Raw genomic sequence first — 22,936 nt, forward strand, 5'->3', positions numbered from 1 at the left:
AGATCATCATGATCCCAGGGTTGTGGCATAGAGTCCTGCATTGGGCTCCAGGCTCCATACTTGAGATTTTTTTTCTCTCTCCCTCTGCCCCTCTCCCCCATTTGTGTGCGCGCTCTCTCGCTCTCTCTCTCAAATAAATAAATGAAACAAAAGGTCACTAGAAATTACTTTTTGCCAGGAACTGAATTAGAAAATGCCATGGTTATGTATAATCCAAAGCGATAACTTCCATATTACTAGACATCACAAAAACTTTTTAAAAAATGATAAAGTCTTACTACAAGTAATGTTTACAGAAAATGAAAAAAGAGGACTTTATTATACTACTATGAATATAAACTTACCTGTACATAAAATCCTTACTTTATATCATAACTCCTACAGATGAATAACTATGGAAAGGACAAGGATAACAGAATGACTCTAAGATTATGTAGTTGACTAAATTTTTGTTTAATCTTTTAATAGGCTAATATACTTTGCACAAAGATTTAGGGTATTAAACCATGCTGACAAAAATTGTTGCTCCCTTTTTTTATTTAAGAGAACTCAATCTTTGGCTAAGTGGAGATGAGACATTATGCTGACTGTGTTATATTATGAATGCACTAAAATAAACAGACAGATGAAGCAGTATGCTATTTCCAAAAGCAGTGCAAGTGGAGTGAAAGCATTTCCATACGAACCTGGCTTTAAAAACTGGGCTGTCAAAAGAACAGTTAAATGTAACACAAAGTAAGAAACTGTCCAATCACTAATGGTCGTTTATTTTTTTTGTCTTGTTTTCAATTCACTGCTTGCAATTAATGTATTTATTAAAGAAGAGTGAAAGCATAAGTAAATTCACGAGTCAAGACCAGCTGAGAGGTTCAAGAGCAGCGTGTTGTGACTGACAACAGTGAAAGGAAAAGCAAATGTTAAAGGGAGAGGAAGAAAAAAGAAAACTTTAGGATTATACACATTAGCACCACTTTTACAAAACCACTCAAGATGGCTGTCACCTTATCAAAAAAAAAAAAAAAGCTATTGATACATAAAATGGTAGTGGCATTTCTCAAATTTTAGGTGAAAACTGTTCTTTAATTAAATCTACTTCCCTAAGTATGAATAAGGAATGAAATGTCAGGGTCTGTATTAAAATTAATATGCCACTTTATGTCCTTATGATTATAACAAAGGCAACATAAACAATGGACATATCTCCCAAAACCTCTTCCCCTCACCAACCTGAGAGATTAAGTGAATGACTAATACAGAAAATCTGGACCTTTCCTATCATTCCAGACTACCTGCTTTTGGAGAAAAAAAGGCAGCTCTGTGACTCTGCAGAAAGGGCTAGTATTCAGTATGGTCCCTTTTCCTACCAAAAAAAGAAAAAAGGTTTTATAAACACTTGTCAAAAATCCAGTAGGCTCAGGGATGATGGATAACACAAGGAAGGCACACCAAAATACGTCATAACAAAGTAGAACAAAGCAGACTTGCCTATCCCTGAAATGATCAAAATGTTCACTCAACATTCTCTGTGAAAGAACAAGGGACTCACTCATAAGCCTGTGAAAATAATCTACTCTGTTTGGAGTTGTGATTTTGCTAATTAGTCCCATGGATGTTATTTATAACACTAAATTGGAGTAATTTAAAGCCCAAACAGGTAACCTAGACATTACAAGGGCAACAAACACGAAGTTGGAAATAAATTTACTATTTCAGTCATTATAGTCGTAACTAAAAAATCTTTGTTTTTATTTTAAAAAATAAAATATAAAGTTTGAGGTTGGATTATAATCTCATTGAACCAAAAATAAGTAATAGAATTTTTTCTTTTTTTTAACACTGGTTTATAATTAATAAATGGGCATGACAATGACAGGTTGTTTATAAATTAAATGCACATGGGAGAAATTCTATCCATCTTACCTACCTACCTACCTACTTACTTACTTAAGTAAACTCTATTCCCAATGTGGGGCTTGAACTCACAACCCCAAGATCAAGATTCTCATGCTCTACCAACTGAGCATGAACAAGCCAGGAGCTCCAAAGCAAATACTAATTTTAAATTAATTGATAAGGCAACTGAACTTTGCCAACGGGAGACTGGCAAACAAACTAGTTTTGCACCTGATTCACAGAGTTCCCACAAGCTATTTGTTACTCTCTGTGCTTAAGACCAAAACAGTGGCAGTGTGCCATTTTCTTTGGTCAGGCATGAAGTTCTTAATTCTGATCAAACCATAAAGCTGAGCTGAAAACTCAAACTTTTTTACACCTAGATTACCTCAATTGGCCTTTTCCCCCCCTACTTCTAAACTTAAATATATAATTAAAATTCTACATTTTTACCCTTTGTTCCCTTCTATTACATGTGTAAGAAAGGAGAATATAATTTTTAAAAGGGAAGATCTTTGAAAGCAAGAAATATAAGTACTATAAACAACTATCAACATGCTAAAACACAATACTAGAAAAAACAAAAACAACAACAAAAGCCTCATTTTTGTTTCAGCCACTTCTCAACATTTTTATTTATTAACTATCAACTAGAAATTTTCCCAAGAAATTTTCTCTGCTCCATAAAGCTGTATTCCGTCATAGTAACAATGATCATTTTGGCAACAGCACCACCAATCTGTACAATGGGAGCCTGCCAAAACACAGATAAAAATTTACTTTATTGTATGAGGCTGATTCCAGTTTTTATAGCAGGAAATAGATATTCTGTCTCCAGAGATAACTATATTACAATTATGTCAGTGACTCAATGAATATTAACTCCACAATGAATTTTCTTTTAGTTGACAGCAATATTCAATTTACACCATTTGCCCATTTTCAACAGTGACAAAAATTGTAAGTCTCTTGAGTGGATTGTAAGCTTTGCTGATTGTGTATTAAAGACTCTATAAGCAAAAACCAAATGCTACTAGGTGAACCCATGCAAACAACAAGTTGTAAAAATTCCCGAAACAAAAAATCTATAGCTCACTACAGATGACACAATGAAGACTAGAGAGAAAAGCCATATAGTAATGCTACACCATTCAGCTCCAAGAAGCACATTATTTATAGTGCAGTCCACATATGGTCACTGCTAAATGTCAAATCAGCAGTCTTATAGTTACAGTTTGGAACTAGTGGAGTCCACAGATCTAAACAGATATGCAACATGAACTCAATTATACACTCCTAAATCCCAAGAGAAGCAAAGTAAACATCAGCAACTGGAGTTTGAAAACTTATATTAATTTTTAAAAAACCAGTCAACCTAACAACTATAAAGACAGGATTTAGTCAGGTAGAACAAAGACCAACTAATGGCTGATGGGTAGTTTTACTTCCAACTGCGACAGTGACAACATATTTTACTATGATGCAGGCATTTTGCCTCTGTGTAGCTATAATCATGCCCCCATCTCACTTGTCATATTCTAGGACAAAGGTCATAAAAAAACCATATATCCTAAATCACACCAAACAGTTCTTGGAACTATGGTGGAATTCTAAACTGAGCTTTGGCTTGAGATTTAAGTTTTGCTTTCTACATACTTGATCCTTACAAATGAAGAGGAAATAAAGGCTGGGACCTAAAAAAATTATGAAGCAATAACTTAAAAATCATGTTCCATAAAGGGTTTTTTTGGTAGTAAGGGCAAACATTAATATTTTCCATCTTCTCTGCAATTCAGATAATCAAGTTGTCTGGCAATTCTTTCATAATTTTCTTAGAACAGAGTTTTATTTTTGACCAAAAATTTCATTGAAAGATATTTGGTTGATTGAAATAAAGCAGGGGAAATAAAACTTTTTAACAAAGATTATGAAATTCTTTACAAATGCTGGATTTTGAGGTGTTTTCAACACTTCCTGATTGAAACTGAAACGTGCATCATCTATCTCACTAACAAGTCTAGGCTTCAGCAGCTTACTAAAAGCATAATGCATTACTGAATCTTTGTACTGAGGCTTTGTATTTCATTCCCCATCTTGCCAGTTTACAACAAGCTTACCCTATTCCCAAAGGAAAAGACCTTAATCCTATACTCACAATAACCCTTCACCCAGGCATATTTCTTGGCACAAACCTGTGCAGAGATTTCCACGGTTACCAGCTGCTGCAGATTACCTTTGTTTAAAAAAAAAAAAAATGACTAGACCTTTAGCTCCTGCAGTGATCTGTAGACTCCCAAAGCTGCATATTTCCAGCCACTTTTGAGTTGCATGCTGTAGCAAAACAGTCAGCACCTCTCAATAGATATTGCTGCAGAGAAAGATTTTAATTCAGCAGAGACTCTATGTGTGAGAAGCAATGCCATTTCCCCCTAAGAACAAGAGAGCTCAATATAGCCAGCCAGCCATATAACTAGTATATATTTATTTGGTGGGAATTCCTTAGATGATGGGTTCTTCCTTTTCTGGAGGGGAGGGAGGGATTGATACCACACTACCAACCTTCATGCCAATTGTTTTAGCAAAAGTTTCTTAAAACCTTTCTTTACAAACTTTCATTTTGTCCCCAAGTGATTTCGTAAGAGAAATAAACTCCTTCTTGTCTTGTGTGTCCCACTTCTACCTAACGCAACGTAAGCTATGAAGCTCCTCCTCCTACCTAAACTACCACATTGAAAATAATATTTACTTACATATTTCAGGAATAAATTTTCATTAGAGGTATAATTAATATACATCTCTGAACATACACTTATTTATTTAAAAAAATCAAATATCCAGTCTGAGTACTATGTCATTCGCTATTTTAAGTGGAGAAGATAATACCAGTCAAGAAAGAAGGCATATATCAATTCCACTCCTACTCTGAGATTACTCAACAATGATTACTCAGACGGTCTTCTGATAGCATTCTTTCTATGACATACGCTAGAAAAAATCCTGCACAGTGTGAGAGGAAAAACAGCATTAGTCTCACATGCCAAAGGAGTGAATTTTCCAAAAACCTTAAAATACAAGCCTAAAATGCTTTAAAAATGTTAAATATTATTTACTTTAGAGCTTTTTAAAAATCTCGGAGTATAGCAATAATGAATACTAAGCTGTAAATGTAGTCTAATTAAACTCCCTACTACTGCTGAATCAGAGTACCCACAGAATTTTATAGCTTATTTAAGGATATTAATTATATATACCTTGTAGATATGGTACTTGGGTCTTGCTTCTGACAACTATCTATTCTTAAACTATGACCCCAAAAAACATTTAAATAAAATGGAAAAACTAAATTATGTTTCGAGTATAAAATGCTAGTCTAGCCAGCCTACAGATTTCACTGTAAAATTCTGCCTTGTGATAACTCCCAAGGTGACATAGAACAAGGCACAAACTTCAGTGATTTTTAACTTAGCAATATGGGCTTGGCATTTTATCCTCAAGTCAAAACACAAGATTGGGCTTTCAGCATAAGATCAGATGTGAATTCTCCCTCTGCAGCATTATCACATGCGTCATCAATTACTGCCATGCCTAAGTCTAGCATCATGCCAGCACATTAAGACAGAAGGTACTATATGCAGTGTTCACTGGACCAGAAGAACAGAAATAAGAAGGGGAGGTGGGGGAGAAAGAAACCCTAGAGAAGAAATTAAAAAAAGGCAGACCGTGCAATACAAACCAGATCATGGCTGCTTAGCTAATATGGGCCAACTGCTGTGGAAGAAAAATGTCGAACACCCCAAGTTGTGTAAATTTCTGTAAACATCTAAACACACACACAAACACACACACAACACCAACCTAATTAGGAACATAAATATATGTTGATCCTTTACTATGTTACAGTTTTGAAAATAAAAGCTCAAATTAAAATATCTGTGCTCTCTAAACTGCCTTATTTTCCTGAGGGAGGAGAAGAAGCTAGTGTTTCTTAAAGAAGGGAAGTGTCTTCACTGCTATAAAGATTAGGATTTCCTCTTTGAGCATTTTCACTCAAGTTTACCAATAACTCACTGAAACCCTTAATAAGTACATTTAAGCACAAATATTAAATACTGACAATACTGACAAGTTTAGACATTTTAACAATGAACTGTGTAATTTAAAAATAAAGGGCTTTTCAAAATGAAAATAATGTTCAAAAATTAAGATTTTTTTAAAAAGTATAAGTCAGGAAAATAAATCTCCTTGTTCTATTGCTTTATATCAATATCCAAAACTAAGCCATGTAAAAGGATAGAATCAGCTTTTCACAAAAACCAGACATCTCTTAAGCTACCAAATTTATCATGTTTCATAAGTGTCTGGTAAATATATTAGTCCTTAAATGTTCCTAATGGAACATTTCACACATGACTGTGTTGTCCAGGAAAGGTGTAGCTTTTAAAGGATCAAAATACATTTTACTCCTTTATTCAATTTACAAAAACACTGAACTTTAACTTGCTATCACTAATAGAATATGAGTAAGGGCCAAAATGATATTTTTCCATCAAATTCTAAGTTGTTTCTAGATCTTTCAGACTGATTTCCCAAAATATTAAACATTAGATTACAACCCAAACTCTATTTGATTACTGTAGGGCATGCAAGAAAACAGCTCAAAACTGTACTGTAAATTATTAATAAGTTTAAATTCATTCACATCAAGTGTCACACGAACACTACCTAACTAACTATGACCCAAAATTAAGCACTGATCTTATAGGCTTACCGATTCTATAGGCTTGTCAAGTGATGCTTGTTCAATTTCCAAATGTCCTTCTTCATACTGATCAAAGTGATTACCCTGAAAAAACAAGACTACAGTTATTTTCCAAAAGCAATAAATGCCAAAATTATGAATAATCTAATCCAACTAGGGGTTATTTTTAACTTTTCATTCTTTTTCAGTAGACAATCAAAACTGTGCCATAATTTCAGACTTTTCTAAATCTATAAAAAACAATCTATCAGAAGTCTAGGCCTAGTAAGAGAAATTCTATGATAAACATTGAAACTGCTAACTAAAATACTATCAACCATTTGGGATTATCAACTCTTTATCTTAGAGATAATATCATAGACACTGTAGAATCTTAAAAACGCCTGGGTGGCTCAGTTGGTTGAAGGTCACTCTTGGTTTTGGCTCAGTTCATTAATCTCACTGTTCGTTGAGTTGAGTCCCACACTGAGCTCTGCACTGACAGTGCAGAGCCTGCTTGGGATTCTCCCTCTCCACTCCTCCTGTGCTCTCTCTCTTAATAAATACATAAACAAACCATTTCTTTTAGCTTTTCGTAAACAATCTTGTACAAAAGAAGATAAATCGTAATAATAGGGGGCGCCTGGGTGGCTTAGTCGGTTAAGCGTCTGACTTTTGCTTAGGTCATGATCTCGCGGTTCGTGGGTTCGAGCCCCGCGTCAGGCTCTGTGCTGACTGCCAGCTCAGAGCCTGGAGCCTGTTTCAGTCTGTGACTCCCTCTCTCTCTGACCCTCCCCTGCTCACGCTGTCTCTCTCTCTCCTAGAAATAAATAAAACATTAAAAAAAAATCCTAATAATAGAAGAATGCAAATAAAAATCTGTATTCTAATACTGTTCAATGTTGGTAACATTGCTTTTAAACTAAAACTTCTAAAACATGCAACTTTAAATCAAGTGCTAACTCCCAAGTTTCAAAGAATCTAAAAACACAATCTCTTGACACAGTATTCTAAATACCATTCCTCAAATGATTTGCCAAGAGAGATAAATATATCTGTATAATGCCATATTTGACCATAATGAAGCAAGCAGTCATTGCAACTAAAGTCAAAATAGTTCAACTGAGGATAGACACAGACAACTAGGAAGTTCTCTCTATTCAGGTTTTCTCTGATCTCCCTACTCCATTAGCAAATAATAGCTCATAATTTGGCTTTAAAACAGAATATCAACTTTCTGGTTCCCTTTCTGTTACAAAAGAGGGCATGATGATTTGTGAGTCCTGAATTGACCTAAATCAAAAGACGAAAGCCTTCAGTCTAGCCTATGTTAATTCAGTGTGTGGAGTGTTAGGGCAACTTGAATGTTACCAAAAAGTTACTTTGCTTTTTCAATGTAAAATTTTACTTGAATCAATCTTAACCCAATCTTGAACATAGAATATGCCACGCTGTATCAAAACTGCTGGTTTACTTGTTTCCCTCATCAGACTGTAAAGTCCTTAAGAACAAGAACCAAATTTTGTTTATCTTACAACCCTAAAACTTAACACAGTGGCTAAACATTAGAGAACAATTAGGTGCTAAAATTGTGTGGCAGTGATGAAAAAGTTCTGGAATTAGACAGTGGTGGTGATAATGGTTGTACATTGTTAATATACTTAATGCCACTGAACTGTAAACTTTAAAATAGTTAAAATGGTAACTTGTATGTTGTATGTATCTTAGCACAATAAAAATGATAAAAATAAAAATAAAATTGTGTAGAATATATCCAAAAGAAGAAAGGAGTAACAGGACAGAAATAGTTTTTCCAAAGAAAAAGAGCAAATTTTTTTTAAAATTTTTTTTAATGTTTTTTTTTTTATTTTTTTTATTTCTAGGAGAGAGAGAGAGACAGCGTGAGCAGGGGAGGGCCAGAGAGAGAGGGAGTCACAGACTGAAACAGGCTCCAGGCTCTGAGCTGGCAGTCAGCACAGAGCCCGACGCGGGGCTCGAACCCACGAACCGCAAGATCATGACCTAAGCGAAAATCAGACGCTTAACCGACTAAGCCACCCAGTCGCCCCGAAAAAGAGCAAATCTTAAAAATGGAGATGCAGGCATTCCAATAATGAGAAAAAGTACGGGCACCTGGGTGGCTCAGTCAGTTAAGCATCTAACTCTTGGTTTGGGTTCAGGTCATGACCTCACAGTTTCATGAGTTCGAGCCCCACACTGGGCTCTGTGGTAATAGCAGAGCCTGCTTGGGATTCTCTCTCTGCCCCTCCCACAGTCTCTCTCTCTCTCTCTGTCAAAATAAATAAATAAATAAAGAAATAAAACTTAAAAGAAAAAAAGAGTGAGGAAAAGCAATCAACAAATACTAAAAATGAAAAAATAATAGCTACAATCTCTGAAAGTCTCTCTTAATCTCCAATAATTTTGTCCAACAATCTCTTTAAAATTAACACTTGCCTCTTAACTTTTAAAGCAACATTTAAAAGTTTAGAAACAATTACTTAAATGGTATTAATACCAACAATTACTGGATACTATCTTGAAAGTAAATATCTTTACAGTATTTAATTAATTAGGACAACCATGTTGGTTTGTTTAAGTTTACTTATTTATTTTTGAGAGAGCGCAGGGGGGTAGAGAGAGAGGGGAAAGATAGGATCCCAAGCAGGCTCCACACTGTCATTGCAGAACCCGACACGAGGCTCGAACTCAGAACCCTGAAATCAAGGTGCCCCATGCTTCACAAATTGCTAAAACTAGCCGGCTAAGTTTTCAATCATTCTGGATCTATCAGACACAATACAAAACAAGAGTAATAATACAGTTTGAGTCCAGAAAAAGGCCCATACATTTATGAATAACTTATCTTCAACAAAGGTGCAAAGACAATTCAATAGAGAAATAATAGTATTTTCAGTAAATGGTGCTACAATTCAGTATCCATACACACACACACACACACACACACACGAAGAAAAATAAATGAGCCTCAATCCATACTGCACACAATTAAAAACTAAAAACCCAAAATGTATCACAGACCTAAATGTAAAACCTAAAATTATAAACTTTCTAGAAAGAAATACATTGAAGAAAATCTTTGTAACCTTGGGCAAGACAAAGGTTTCCTAAGCTACACTGCCAAAAGTGTAATCTATAAAAGAAAAAAATTGAAAAACTGGGCTGCAGGGTGCCTGGGTAGCTCAGTCAGTTAAGGGTTCGACTTCTGATCTCAGCTCAGGTCTTGATCTCAGGGTGGTGAGTTCAAGCCCCCCCCACTGGGCTCCACACTGGGCATCGAGCCTACTTATTTAAAAAAAAAAAAGAACAAAACAAAAAAACTGGGCTGGGAGAAAGTACTCACAACTCTCATAGCTCATGGAGGATTTGTATTGTAATTCTAAAATATACAATAAACTTTCAAAACACAGTAATTTAAGAAAACCCAATTTTTCAAGTGGGCAAAAGATTTAAACAGACCCTTCACCAAAGATGATATACAGACAGCAAGTAAACACTCAACATCATTATCATTAAGGAAATAGAAACTAAAACCACAAGATGATACCACTACACATCTATTCAAACAGCCTTTTTTTTTTTTTTAAGTTTACTTATTTATTTTGAGAGAGAGAGAGAAAGAGAGAGAGAACGAACACAAGCTGGGGGAAGGACAGAGAGGAGAGAGAGAATCGCAACCAGGCTCCGTGCCACCAGCACAGAGCCCAATGTGGGGATCGAACTCACAAACTATGAGATCATGACCTGAGCTAAGATCAAGAATCAGACGCTTAAGCAACTAACTTTGCCACCCAGGCGGACCTCTATTAAAACAGCTTTAAACACACACACACACACACACACACACACACACACACACATAACAATATTAAGTGCTGCAGAAATTGCAAGGAAACTCTCATAGGTTGTTGGTAGGGTGTAAAAGGGTACAGACACTTCAGAAAACAGTTTGGCAGGTTCTTATAAAATTAAACACACACTTAAACAACCCATCAATTCTGTATCCAGGTATTTACCCAAGTAGAAGGAAAAACCTGTGTTCACAGAAAATCCTGTCTTGGGAATGTATGCAAACTAATCAAATGTCCCTCAACTGGGAAATGGATTAAAATACTATGATACACCCATACAATGAACCATTCTTTACCAATAAAAAGAAACAAACTACTCATATAAGCAATAACACGGATGAATTTTAAATGCATTATGCTAAATGAAAGAAACCATACTCAAAAAATTCATTGTAGGGGCGCCTGGGTGGCTTAGTCGGTTAAGTGTCCGACTTTCGCTTAGGTCATGATCTCGCGGTTCGTGGGTTCGAGCCCCGCGTCGAGCTCTGTGCTGACTGCCAGCTCAGAGCCTGGAGCCTGTTTCAGTCTGTGACTCCCTCTCTCTCTGGCCCTCCCCTGCTCACGCTGTCTCTCTCTCTCTCTCCTAGAAATAAATAAAACATTAAAAAAAATTTTTTTTTTAATTCATTGTATAATTCCATTTATATGGCATTCTGGAATAGGCAAAACCAGGGGCTATATACTGACTGCACTGGTGACTACACTATATTTTGTTAAAATTCAAAGAACTATATACTAGGGTGCCTGGGTGCCTCAGATGGTTAAGTGTCTGACTTCAGCTGAAGTCATGATCTCGTGGTTTGTGAGTTCGAGCCTTGCATCAGGCTCTGTGCTGACAGCTCAGAGCCTGGAGCCTGCTTCAGATTCTGTGTCTCCCTCTCTCTCTGCCCCTCCTCCACTTTCTCTCTCTCAAAAATAAACAGTAAAAAAAAATTTTTTTTAAAAGGGTGCCTGGGTGGCTCATTCGGTTAAGCATCCGACTTCGGCTCAGGTCATGATCTCACAGTTCGTGGGTTCGAGCCCCACGTCAGGCTCTGTGCTGATGGCTAGCTCAGAGCCTGGAGCCTGCTTTGGATTCTGTGTCTCCCTCTCTCTCTGACCCTCCCCTGCTCACGCTGCCTCTCTCTCTCAGATATAAATAAAACATTTAAAAATTTTTAAAAATATTTTAGAAACTGTACACTAAAATTAATTTCCCTGTATCTTAATTATACTTTACTTTTTAAGTAAAAAAGCAAAAAGCCAGTATTTCTATATCTCCTCCCTTTAAATACTTTTTAAGCATTAAAAGAGTTTAAATCGTGTTGTGTAAACACATTATGGTGACAGTTACAGGGATCTAAACGTGTTAAAATTTACAGAACTATACACCAAAATGAAAGTCAATATTACTATGTGGTAATTTATTAAGTAAAAATAAACTAAAAAACATGCATAGATAGCTCTTGAATACATAAGAAGCTGATACTAGAGATGAACTCTGAGAAAACTGGGTGCCTAAGAGGCGAGATGAGAGGGAGGCTCTTTTGTTGTTGTTTTAAATGTTTTATTTTGAGAGAGAGGGACAGAGCATGAGTAAAGAGGGGCAGAGAGAGAGAGAGAGGGAGACACAGAATCCAAAGCAGACTCCCGGCTCTGAGCTGTCAGCACAGAAACTAATGTGGGGCTCGAACTCAGAAACCGTGAAATTAAGACCTCAGCCAAAGTTGGACACTCAACCACTGAGCCACCCAAGTGCCCCAGGAGGCTCTGTTTTTAACTGAATGTTTTTTTCCTTTTGAATTTTATACCTAACAAATACCCTAATACTCAAATACTCTAATAAGAATCACAAATATCTTGTAGTTAACAGAAATCACAACCATTTTGTATTTATCTTTGAATGCTTGATCAATGCCATTCAAAATAAATTTCTGATGAATTTATTTTAAAATGTTTAACATATATTTTAAAGTGGTGTTGATTCAAAAATATTAATTTTCTTTTTAAATGTTTAAGCATAAAATGAAACCATGATTTCCAACTGGGTATTTGAAACTTCTCTGGTCATAATCTCTCACAGTTCATGGGTCTGAGCCCCGAGGCAGGCTCTGCATGGACCGTGCGAAGCCTCTATGGGATTCTCTTTCTCACTCTCTCAAAATAAATAAATAAACTTTAAAAAGAAAAGAAAAAATACTTCCATCTTAGTAATTTAAACCAGTTATTACCAATTCTAAATCCTGTATTTATTGCTAACTTGCCATATGACTTCAAACAAATCCCATTATGTTTTGTATCCATTGTGCACTCATATACTAAATGAAGAATTTTTTTCTTTTTTTTTTTTACAAATAGTTTATTGTCAAATTAGTTTCCACATAACACTCAGTGCTACTAAATGAAGAATTTTAACTGGACACTCTTTTATGGTATTTCTTGGTCTAAAATTCCATAAGTATACAAATTTAAACTGAATTAAATTTATCCTTTAGAAAACGGTTAAATGAATCCATTTAAAATCTGTTAATACAAAAACCTATATGCCATCAATTCCCACAAAAGAAACATGTTAACCACAATGGCAATAATCCTTGGTGGTGAAGCATAAGACATTTTTCACCTACCAATAAAATAAATGTAGCCTTATTCCACGATATATAAACCAAGTAAAAGCAAGTAAGTTAGATTTGCTTAGATTCAATACCAAAGGTAGGAGTCATTGAAAGAAGCTGGACTTTGTTAAAATTAAAAAACTTCTGCTCTGCAAAAGACACCGTGAAGAGAATGAGAAGACAAGCCATGAACTGGGAAAAAATATTTACAAAAGTCACACCTTATAAAAGACTTAATCCAGTACACATAGAGAACTCTTAAAATTAAGTAACAACCCAATTAAAACCCAAGCAAAAGGGGGGCACCTGGGTGGCTCAGTTGGTTCAGTGTCCGACTTCAGCTCAGGTCAGGATCTCATGGTTCATAAGTTCAAGCCCCACATCGAACTCTGTGCTGAGAGCTCAGAGCCTGAAGCCCGCTGTGGAATCTGTGTCTCCCTCTCTCCCTGCCCCTCCCCTGCTCATACAGTCTTGCTCTCTCTCAAAATAAACAGTTAAAAAAATTTTTTTTTAAACTGTTTATTGGTGGCACCTGGGTGACTGAGTCAGTTCAGTGTCCAACTCAGCTCAAGTCTTGTCTCACAGTTCATGGGTTCAAGCCCCATGTTTAGTTCTGCAGTGACAGCTCAGACCCTGGAGCCTGCTTCAGATTCTGTGTCTCCCTCTCTCTTGCCCCTCCCTCCCTCTCAAAAATAAATTTAAAAAATAATAAAATTATTTATTAGGATATAAAGGGGGGCAAACATACAGAAAACAAAGAGGGAAACTATTAGAAAAGACCAAAGATAATGGACATTTGGAGGGACTTGCTTAAAGACTAAATAGCTCCTTAAAGAAAGAGGACTTAGGGGTGCCTGGGTGGCTTAGTCCGTTGAGCATCTTCAGCTCAGATCATGGTCCCCTGGTTCATGGGATCAAGCACAACTGCGCTGACAGCATGGAGCCTGCCCTGGTTTCTCTCTCTGCCTCTCCCTAGCTCATGCTCACATGCTCTCTCAAAATAAATAAATTTTTAAAAATTAAACAAATATACAATAAAAATTAGACAGGTCCTTCTGTGCTATAGAACATGTATAGGTACTTACGATAAACTGAAATATTAAATTGGACCCAAAATTAATGGCAATTACATTAAAGTTTTGCCCTTTAATAAAAGTTTTTAGAAACTGTCATGGCCAAGAAGAGTCTAAAGAGACATGACAACTATGGAATGCAATGTGGTATCCTATATGGGATGCTGAAACCAAAAAGGACATGGAGTACTAAGGATATGGGGACATGAGGGGAGTACTCAAGGTTTGGACTTGAGTTAATAACAATGTATCAGTGAGTCCATTAGTATGGTAACAAATGTGCCAAGCTAATGTAAGATGTTAATAATAAGGGAAACTGGGTGTATATCTATGGGAATTCTGTGCTATCTTAGTGATCTTTCTGTAAATCTAAAACTGTCCTAAAAGGTTTATTTAAAACAAGATTTTGAGAAGGGTTAATACCACCCCATATACATAGATATGTACAGGTTCTTTTAGGTTTATAAAATATCTTCAGAAATCTTATCCCAACAAACTTATTAGATATAATACAAGATTTGGCAATCAGCTGAATTTAGGGGATTAAAAAATGGTTATTTTGAGAGAAAGAGAGTGCATGCATGTGCGCAAGCAGGGGAGAGGCTCACTCAATCTCATGAACCATGATATCATGACCTGAGCCAAAATCAAGAGTCAGATGCTTAGCCATGAAGCCCACTCAAAAAATAAAAAAAAAAACAAAAAAGAGAATTGTATGCTCTATGGACCGAGCCACCCAGGCACCCCTAGGGGATTGTTTTAATCATCCCGTATTTCACAAATAAGAAAACTGACACACAGATTGTCCCTAATTCATAAAAGAGTTCTGATTCTTGGTGGGGGGGGGGATGGTAGGAATAAATGTAATTTTGTTTTATTTTTATTTGAGTATACTTGAAACACAATGTTATATTCATTTCAGGTGTGCAATTTAGCGGTGTGGGGCTTCTTAGTCCCATGTTCCTGCCAATGTATTATACTATACAAAACTCAAAAGATGAAAAAAATAGTAATAACCTTGACTCCATAATTCTGAAGCAATACTCCATAAAGAAAAGAGTTAGTCAAAACCTGCTTGCTGGGGCACCTGGGTGGCTCAGTCGATTAAGTATCTGACTTCAGCTCAGGTCATGATCTCACGGTTTGTGGGTTCGAGCCCTGTGTCAGGCTCTATGCTGACAGCTAGCTCAGAGCCTGGAGGCTGCTTTAAATTCTGTATTTCCCCTCTCTCTCTGACCACCCCCCCCACCCCACACACGTTGTCTCTCTCTCTCTCTCTCTCAGAAATAAATAACTTTTTAAAAAAACACATTAAAAAAAAAAACCTGCTTGCTATCACAAAAGACATGGAGACTGAGGAAATGTTACAGATTAGAGATTAAGATAAACTAAATGCAATCAATTTAGATTCCTGGGTGGGATCTTGGAACAGAAAAAGAACATTAGTAGATAAAAGTGGTAAAAGGGGCGCCTGGGTGGCTTAGTCGGTTAAGCGTCCGACTTTCGCTTAGGTCATGATCTCGCGGTTCGTGGGTTCGAGCCCCGCGTCGGGCTCTGTGCTGACCGCCAGCTCAGAGCCTGGAGCCTGTTTCAGAGTCTTTATCTCCCTCTCTCTGACCCTTCCCTGCTCACGCTGTCTCTCTCTCTCCTAGAAATAAATAAAAATATTAAAAAAAAAAAAAAGTGGTAAAATTCAAACAAGGACTATGGTTTAGTTAATATTACTGCACCAGTGTTAATTTTCTAGTTTTGATCATTATATAACGGTTATTGCACAACTATTATAGGAGGGGAAACTGGGTAAGTAGTAATCCCAAAGTCTACACTATATTTGCAACTATTCCATAAATCTAAAACTTAATGCTTGGGGCGACTGGATGCCTCAGTCAGGTTAAGAAAGCACTGAACTTCAGCTCAGGTCGTAATCTCCGGTTTGTGAGTTCAAGCCCTTATGGGGCTCACAAGTGTCAGCACAGAGGCTGCTTAGGATTCTTTGTCCGGCTCTCCGCCCCTCACTCGCGTGTGCGCTCTTTCTCCTTCTCAAAGTTAAACAAACATTTAAAAAAATAAATAAGGGGCNAAAAAAAATATTTAAAATAAATAAATAAATAAATAAATAAAACAGAAGACTTAAAATAGGGGCACTTGGGTGGCTTAGTCAGTTAAGTGTCCAACTTCAGCTCAGGTTTTATGATATCATGGTTCATAAGTTCTAGCCCCACATCAGGCTCTCTGCTAGCAGTACAAAACTCATTTTGGATTCTGTCTCCCTCTCTCTCTGCCCCTCTCCTCACTCTTGCTTTCTCTCTCTCTCAAAAATAAACCTTAAAAAAACTTGCTTAAAATAAAAATAAAAAACAAAAACCTTTTAGTTATGCAATAATCTCAACACAGTAAGAGGAAAAAAACATCAAAGTGCTGAAAGATGTGTTTACATGCTACTCTTTGGGGAAAGAGTGGAGAACGCCTGTGTGTATACATATTATGTATGTCTAAAAGAATCCACATGTAATTGGAAATAGTGGCTGTCTTTGAGAAAATTAAGTGGTTTACTTTTCACTTTGAATCCATTTGTCCCTTTTGAATGTTGTACTAGAAAAGCAAAAAAAAAAAAAAAAAAAGAGGAAGGAATGTAAAGAATATAAAATTGACTTTAAACCCCCAAGGGCACAAACTATAATAGTAATGGTGGTGGTGCTCATGATAATAGTAATATATTTTTTATTTCCTGCTTCTTTCTGCCCATACCCATTTTTTTTTCAAGTCATCCTGATGAACTTGGACTTACTAAACTTTTTTAAAAAGCAGGCTTCACCCCAGTGCAAAGCCCAACACAGGCCTTAATTCACAACACTGAGATTAAGACCAGAGCGGAGATCAAGAGTTGGTGGAGGCTTGTGGCACCTGGGTGGCTCAGTTGATCTCACGTTTCATGAGTTCTAGCTCCGCATCGGATCTGGGCTGGCAGTAGAGAGCCTGCTGGGATTCTCTCTCTCTCTCTCTGCCCCTCCCCAGCTTGTAGTCTCAATCTTTCAAAATAAATAAACATTAAAAAAAAAAAAAGAAAAAAAAGAGCCTGAGGCTTAACCAACTGAGTCACCCAGGCACCCCATTAGCATGCAACTCTTGTTCTCAGGGTCTTGAGTTTGAGCCCCATGTTAGGGGTAGAGTTTACATTAATAAAAAAAAAAAAAAAAAAAAAAGAGGGATGCCTGGGTGGCTCAGTTGGTTAAGCATCTGACTTAATTTTATTTAATGTTTTTGTTTATTTTGGGGGGAGAGAGAGTTCAAGCAGGGGAAGGGCAGAGAAAGAGGGAAACACAGAATATGAAGTAGGCTCCAGGCTCTAAGCTGTCAGCAAAGAGCCCAACACGGGGCTCAAACTCATGAACCCCAAGATCATGACCTGAGCTGAAGTGGAGACTTAACCAACTGAGCCACCCAGGTACCCCAAGCATCCAACTCTGATATCAGCTCAAGTCATGATCTCACAGTTTGTGAGTTTGAGATCCACATTGGGCTCTGTGCTAACAATGCAGAACTTGGGATTCTCTCTCCCCTCTCCTTCTGCCCCTCCCCCACTTGTGCTCATGCTCTCTCTCAAAAATAAACTTAAAAAATCATTCTTTCCAAAAATGGTCAATATGGCCTTTGATTATGTGGAGTCCTCAACAGGGATTTTAAGAGAAGTATTTCTGCTTTACCCTGCTTTCAAAATCCCATTTAGAGTTCTCAAATCCCATCAGAACTAGGATGATCACAAAATGTGTCAGGCAAACCAGGGCACTTTTAGAGTAAAAGGGTGTGTTAAATATGCCAGGACTAAATATGCCAGGATAAAAGGAATAAACCATAACATAGTTATCCTAGTGAAAAATTACAGATCCTATATTAGAGTATTCCTAAAACTTACTTTTTTAAATGTTTGTTTTCTTGAGAGAGAGTGTAAGCGGGGGAGGGGAAGAAAGTGGGGGGGGGGGGGTGGGGGACAGAGGATCCAAAGTGGGCTCTGCGCTGACAGCAGAGAGCCTGATCTGGAGCTCCAACTCATAAACCGTGAGATCATGACCTGAGCCGAAGTTGAACGTTCAACCCAACTGAGCCACCTAGGTGCCCCCGTCCCCTAAAATTTATTTTTAATGACTGCTTGAAACACTCCAATGCCTAAATCAACTCTTCCATTCTACATATTATGTGCTGTCATAGTTGAAATATAGTTTTTCATTTATGGTGATCAGAAATCTAAGTTCAGGGCACCTGGCTAGCTCAGTCAGTGGAGCCAGTGATGCTTAGTCTCAGGGCTGTGAGTTCAAGCCCCACACTGGGTATAGAGATTACTTAAAAATCTTAAGAAAGAAAGAGAGAAAGGGGGTAGGGAGGGAGGGAGACAAAGAAAAGAAAAAAAAAGAAAAGAAAAGAAAAGAAATTTAAATTCAAAAGGACCTGACTAGAAGCAATTTCATTTAAAAAAATTTTTTAAGGTTTATTTATTTTTGAGAGAGTACAAGTGGGATAAGTGCAGAGAGAGAGAGGGAGGGAGACACATGCCACCCAAGCGCCCCAGAAGCAATTTCACTTTAAAGGAAAACAGATCTTAAAATGTACACACATGTATACATATACCCAACAGACTTTCCTTCAACTGCCTGTCTCAAAAAAAAAAAAAAAAAAAAAAAAAGGCTTCGACTTGTGGTAGGTCTAATAATAAACGAATAGAACCTGGCTGACCTGCATGTCATTAAAATACACAGTAACTCTATAGTTCCTTATAGGTCAAGGATTCTGCTTCCAAGCACAAGACAAATGTGGAAACTTCTCTATTACAAATTTAGCTGTGATGATCATTTAAGTATAAATAGAGACAGGGATTGACCTAAATTTATCCATATAAGTGGAATCTTGTTATTTGCTCACCAGTGCTGATTTTGGAATTTATACAATCCCATAGGGAAAATTAAAACCAGAGAAGAGGAAATTATCAGGACAATTCTTTAAAAATCACAGAAAACAGGGATGCCTGGGTGGCTAAGTCGGTTAAGCATCCAACTTTGGCTCAGGTCATGATCTCATGGTTCTATGCGCTCGAGCCCCACGTCAGGCTCTCTGCTATCAGTTGTCAGTGTGGCTGGATCCTCTGTCTCCTTCCTCTCTTTGCCCTTCCCCAACTCATGCATGTGCACTCTTGCTCTCTGTCTCTCTCTCAAAAATAAACATTAAAAAAAGTTTAAACATAATAAACATCGCATAGTCTCAAATAACAAAACACAATATTTAAGACTTAAAGAGGTGATATTCTCTTCCATCTAACTAGGACTACTAAAATTTAACACAATTTCCTCCCAAAAAATTAATGAAAAAACATTACTCATAGTCAAAGTCACTGGATCCAAGACATCTGATCAACAGTCAAATCAATTATTTAACACAAGGATTATACAGACTAAAGTTTTAAATCCTGTCTGACTTTTCCCATTTAAACTAGGTATGAGCCAAGTTTAAAGTAGTTTTATCTTTGGCAGTATATTGTGCCACTCAATGCTGGCCCTATCTTTTAGCACCTGGCTCTGGCCATTAGGCTGCATATTATAGATGTTCCTGTCTCTCTCTGCTTCAAATCTCCCCAAACAAAACTTATCTTTTGTACTGTACTTAAGATTATTCCCTTAGAGATTGTCTAATGTCACTAAGACGATATATTAATCATAGCCCGACCTTACAACTCAAGCAACATACTTGTTCATAATTTGGACTTTCTAATTTCAAAACATATAATGATGCTGATTTTACCTACCATAGACAAAAAATGGCATGTTTAGCAGACAAAGCCATAAAGGATAGCTTCACATTCCATCTATGAACAAAACCAGTCCTCCTCTGTCACCAAATAGAGACTTTCAGCTCTGTCCCCTCTCCCCTATTCATTCCAGATAAACTAATTCTAGTATTATCCTAAACAATTCAGAAAGAAAACGTCTCAGGAGGAAAAACCCTATAAAGAAGAAATGAACATTCTAGGGAATAATTGTGTCATTTTATCAGTATACTTAAAATTCATTTCCACTTAGAAAGTTGACAGAAACATCATTGTGGTCAACTCCTCAAACCCCCCAATTCTTCAGTATTGTTTTCATAATCACGCAGTCTGATTTACAATGGCTTCCAGTATACTCTTAAAAAACCAAGGATCTCTGAAACCAGAGTCACCAGAAATCAAATCACAACCATCTGCTCGCTGTATCACCTTGGGCAAATTACTAAATCTCTGTCTAGGCCTAGGCTGGTTTCCTCAGCTGTAAAATCCAGATTATTATACTACAGCATTACTACATAGGCTGTGAGGTTTAAAGAGGTACAAAATTATAACTATTTTAAAGCACCGTTGAGACCAGTCAATACCCAGAGAAAAACTCATTTATTAAACTTAATTCTACATAAATTGGTAGGAAAGATACTTGGCTAGCAATCTCAGCAAACAACTAAGAACTTGAAAACATATTACACTGGGTCAAGGGTATGAACAGTCACATACTAGTCTAAAAATACATGCACACCTGTTTGACATCAAATTTTCTGGATAATTCAACTAGAACAAGAAAGAAAAGGTTTCTTAAAAAAAATCACAACACTGAAAAATTAGCAACTTTAAAAAACTCCACAGAAGAATTCAAACTTTTTTCAACCCTTTTCAGAAATGCATGAAAATACAGCAAAAAATTCTTGACATATTCAAAAAGATAGGGACACAACAGTCTCCAGAATTCATCTGGGACCCATAGTAACATATATTATTTCTTTTACCATTGGCTGGTATGACAGATCTCTATTCAGAAGTTTGACAGAACTTTTGTCCTAGTTCACAGAAAAACAATGTGTCACAGAAAAGGAAACTCACAACTAAAAGATGATTGATGTAATTATATACAATATGCAATAAAATGAAATTATAACAGACCATAATACATACCTGAAATACCCCTGAACTGGCTTTATAAGATATCACAGAAAGTAACAGTTCACCCTAGATAATCCACAGCACAGCAGGAAGCTAAGTCCCCAAGTCTACATTCTTCCCAGACTCTACTAAGCCTCTTCTTAAGATATCTGACTTTACTTAACCATTAATTCAAATATCTGAGCAACTTCTAAGTGCATACTCTGGCTTAATGCTACAAAAATATGAATAAAACAAAGACTCTGCATTCAAGGAATTCTAAGTCTGGTGTGAGGAGATAAATTATAAGAAGTATACAGCAGTAGAGGTAAAAGCACAATGATTAAAGGCTGAGACTGATTCAAAAACTACCTGAAAGCTACCTCTTCAACTTGCCAGCCATGCGATCTGGCTAAGTTTTTCATTATAAAATGGGGGTAATAGGACCTGCCTTACTGGGAGATTATGGGAGATAATGGTGCACACAACAGAGTAAGGACTGCATACTGTTAGCTGCCACTGTTACAAGTAAAAGTGCTATTACTGAAAAATTACAAAAGTGCTGTGGGAGCACAGAAAATGGAGTAACTAACTCTGCGTATCAAAGATGTCAGAGGTGACGCCAAAACTGAGCTGAAGTAGGAATTCCAGACAGATAAGAGTATATGCAAAAACAAGAATAATAAGAGTCTAGTATGTCCAGATAACAACAGAAACTGTAGTGGCAGGACAAAGAAGGGAAAAGAGATACACCTGGGGCACCTGGGTGGCTCAGGCAGTTAAGCGTCTGACTTTGGCTCAGATTATGATCTCACAATTCTGAGTCCAAGCCCTACATCAGGCTCTGCAGTGATGCTTGGGGTTCTTTTTCTCCCCATCTCCCTGCCCCTCCCCAGCTCAAGCTCTTGTGTTCTCTCAAAATACATAACTAAAAAAGAATTATTGGGGCACCTGTGTAGCTCAGGGAGTTTCAGTCCGTTTAAGCGTCAGACTTCAGCTCAGGTCATGATCTCCAGGGTTTGTGGGTTCGAGCCCTGCGTCGGGCTCTGTGCTGACAGCTCAGAGCCTGGAGTCTGCTTTGGATTCTGTGTCTCCCTCTCTCTCTCTGACCTTCCCCTGCTTACACTGTCTCTCTCTCTCTCAGAAATAAATAAAAACATTTAAAAAAAAGAATTATTTTTAATAAAAAAAATATTGCATGCTATAACCTACGTACAATGACAGAGCAACTTTAGCTACTTTTCCTTCCATAAATTCCTGTATTAAGTGTTAGGATACCAAACACATTTGTTAAATCCCAAAGAAATCATTTAGTATAAGCATAACAGTACAATATATCCTTTTAGCTGGATATATTTAAATTTTTGCATTGACTAACACAATGCATTAAGCACATTTGGTTGGACTTCTACAGTTAAATAGACAATTCACTTTTTATAACTGGAAAATCATTACAACATATTCTGGTATTTGCTGCAATATCAAATCAATGACTTCTTTCAGTATTTGTGGTGCTCATTTGTAATTCCTCTGGTAATTAACCATGAGTCAGCTTTCACTTAATGCTAAATGGCAATGCTAATATGAAAAGAGACTTAATGCCAGACACACAAGCAAAAGTACGAAGCTGTTTTCAGGGAAAGAATTTTAACAGAATTCAAGAACGGGATGTCAACCTCAAGCTGGAACCCATTTTTATTAATAAAATATTAGAAATTATTAAGTCATAAGAAAAAAAGATGAAATCTCTACATGGGTTTCAAATACATAATTCAAGATCTCATGAATTTCTATTCCTTTTCTTTTTTTAATCAGACTCCACGCCCAATGTGGGG

At 36.9% G+C, this 22,936-nt stretch overlaps 1 protein-coding gene across 5 annotated transcripts in view; it reads right to left on the reverse strand.

The window, feature by feature from the left end:
• GPATCH8 (G-patch domain containing 8) overlaps positions 1-22,936 on the reverse strand; it is a 90,306-nt gene that overhangs the window by 61,700 nt on the left and 5,670 nt on the right. For 2 of the 5 annotated variants that reach the window (XM_077747700.1, XM_077747701.1), the window contains exons 1-2: positions 6,662-6,742; positions 687-704 (exon numbers count right to left, since the gene is read on the reverse strand). Coding sequence is in view for 2 of the 5 variants with exons in the window: in XM_077747698.1 (XP_077603824.1) it covers positions 6,662-6,736 (75 nt within the window). In the remaining 3 variants the exon portion in view is untranslated. Of the gene's footprint in view, positions 1-686; positions 705-6,661; positions 6,743-22,936 lie in introns of those variants that run through there. The other 3 variants (XM_077747698.1, XM_077747697.1, XM_077747702.1) reach the window with 2 other exon arrangements.

This window comes from Crocuta crocuta, unplaced genomic scaffold (assembly GCF_008692635.1).
Source record: "Crocuta crocuta isolate KB4526 unplaced genomic scaffold, BGI_CrCroc_1.0 scaffold289, whole genome shotgun sequence".
Classification (NCBI taxonomy): Eukaryota; Metazoa; Chordata; class Mammalia; order Carnivora; family Hyaenidae; genus Crocuta; species Crocuta crocuta.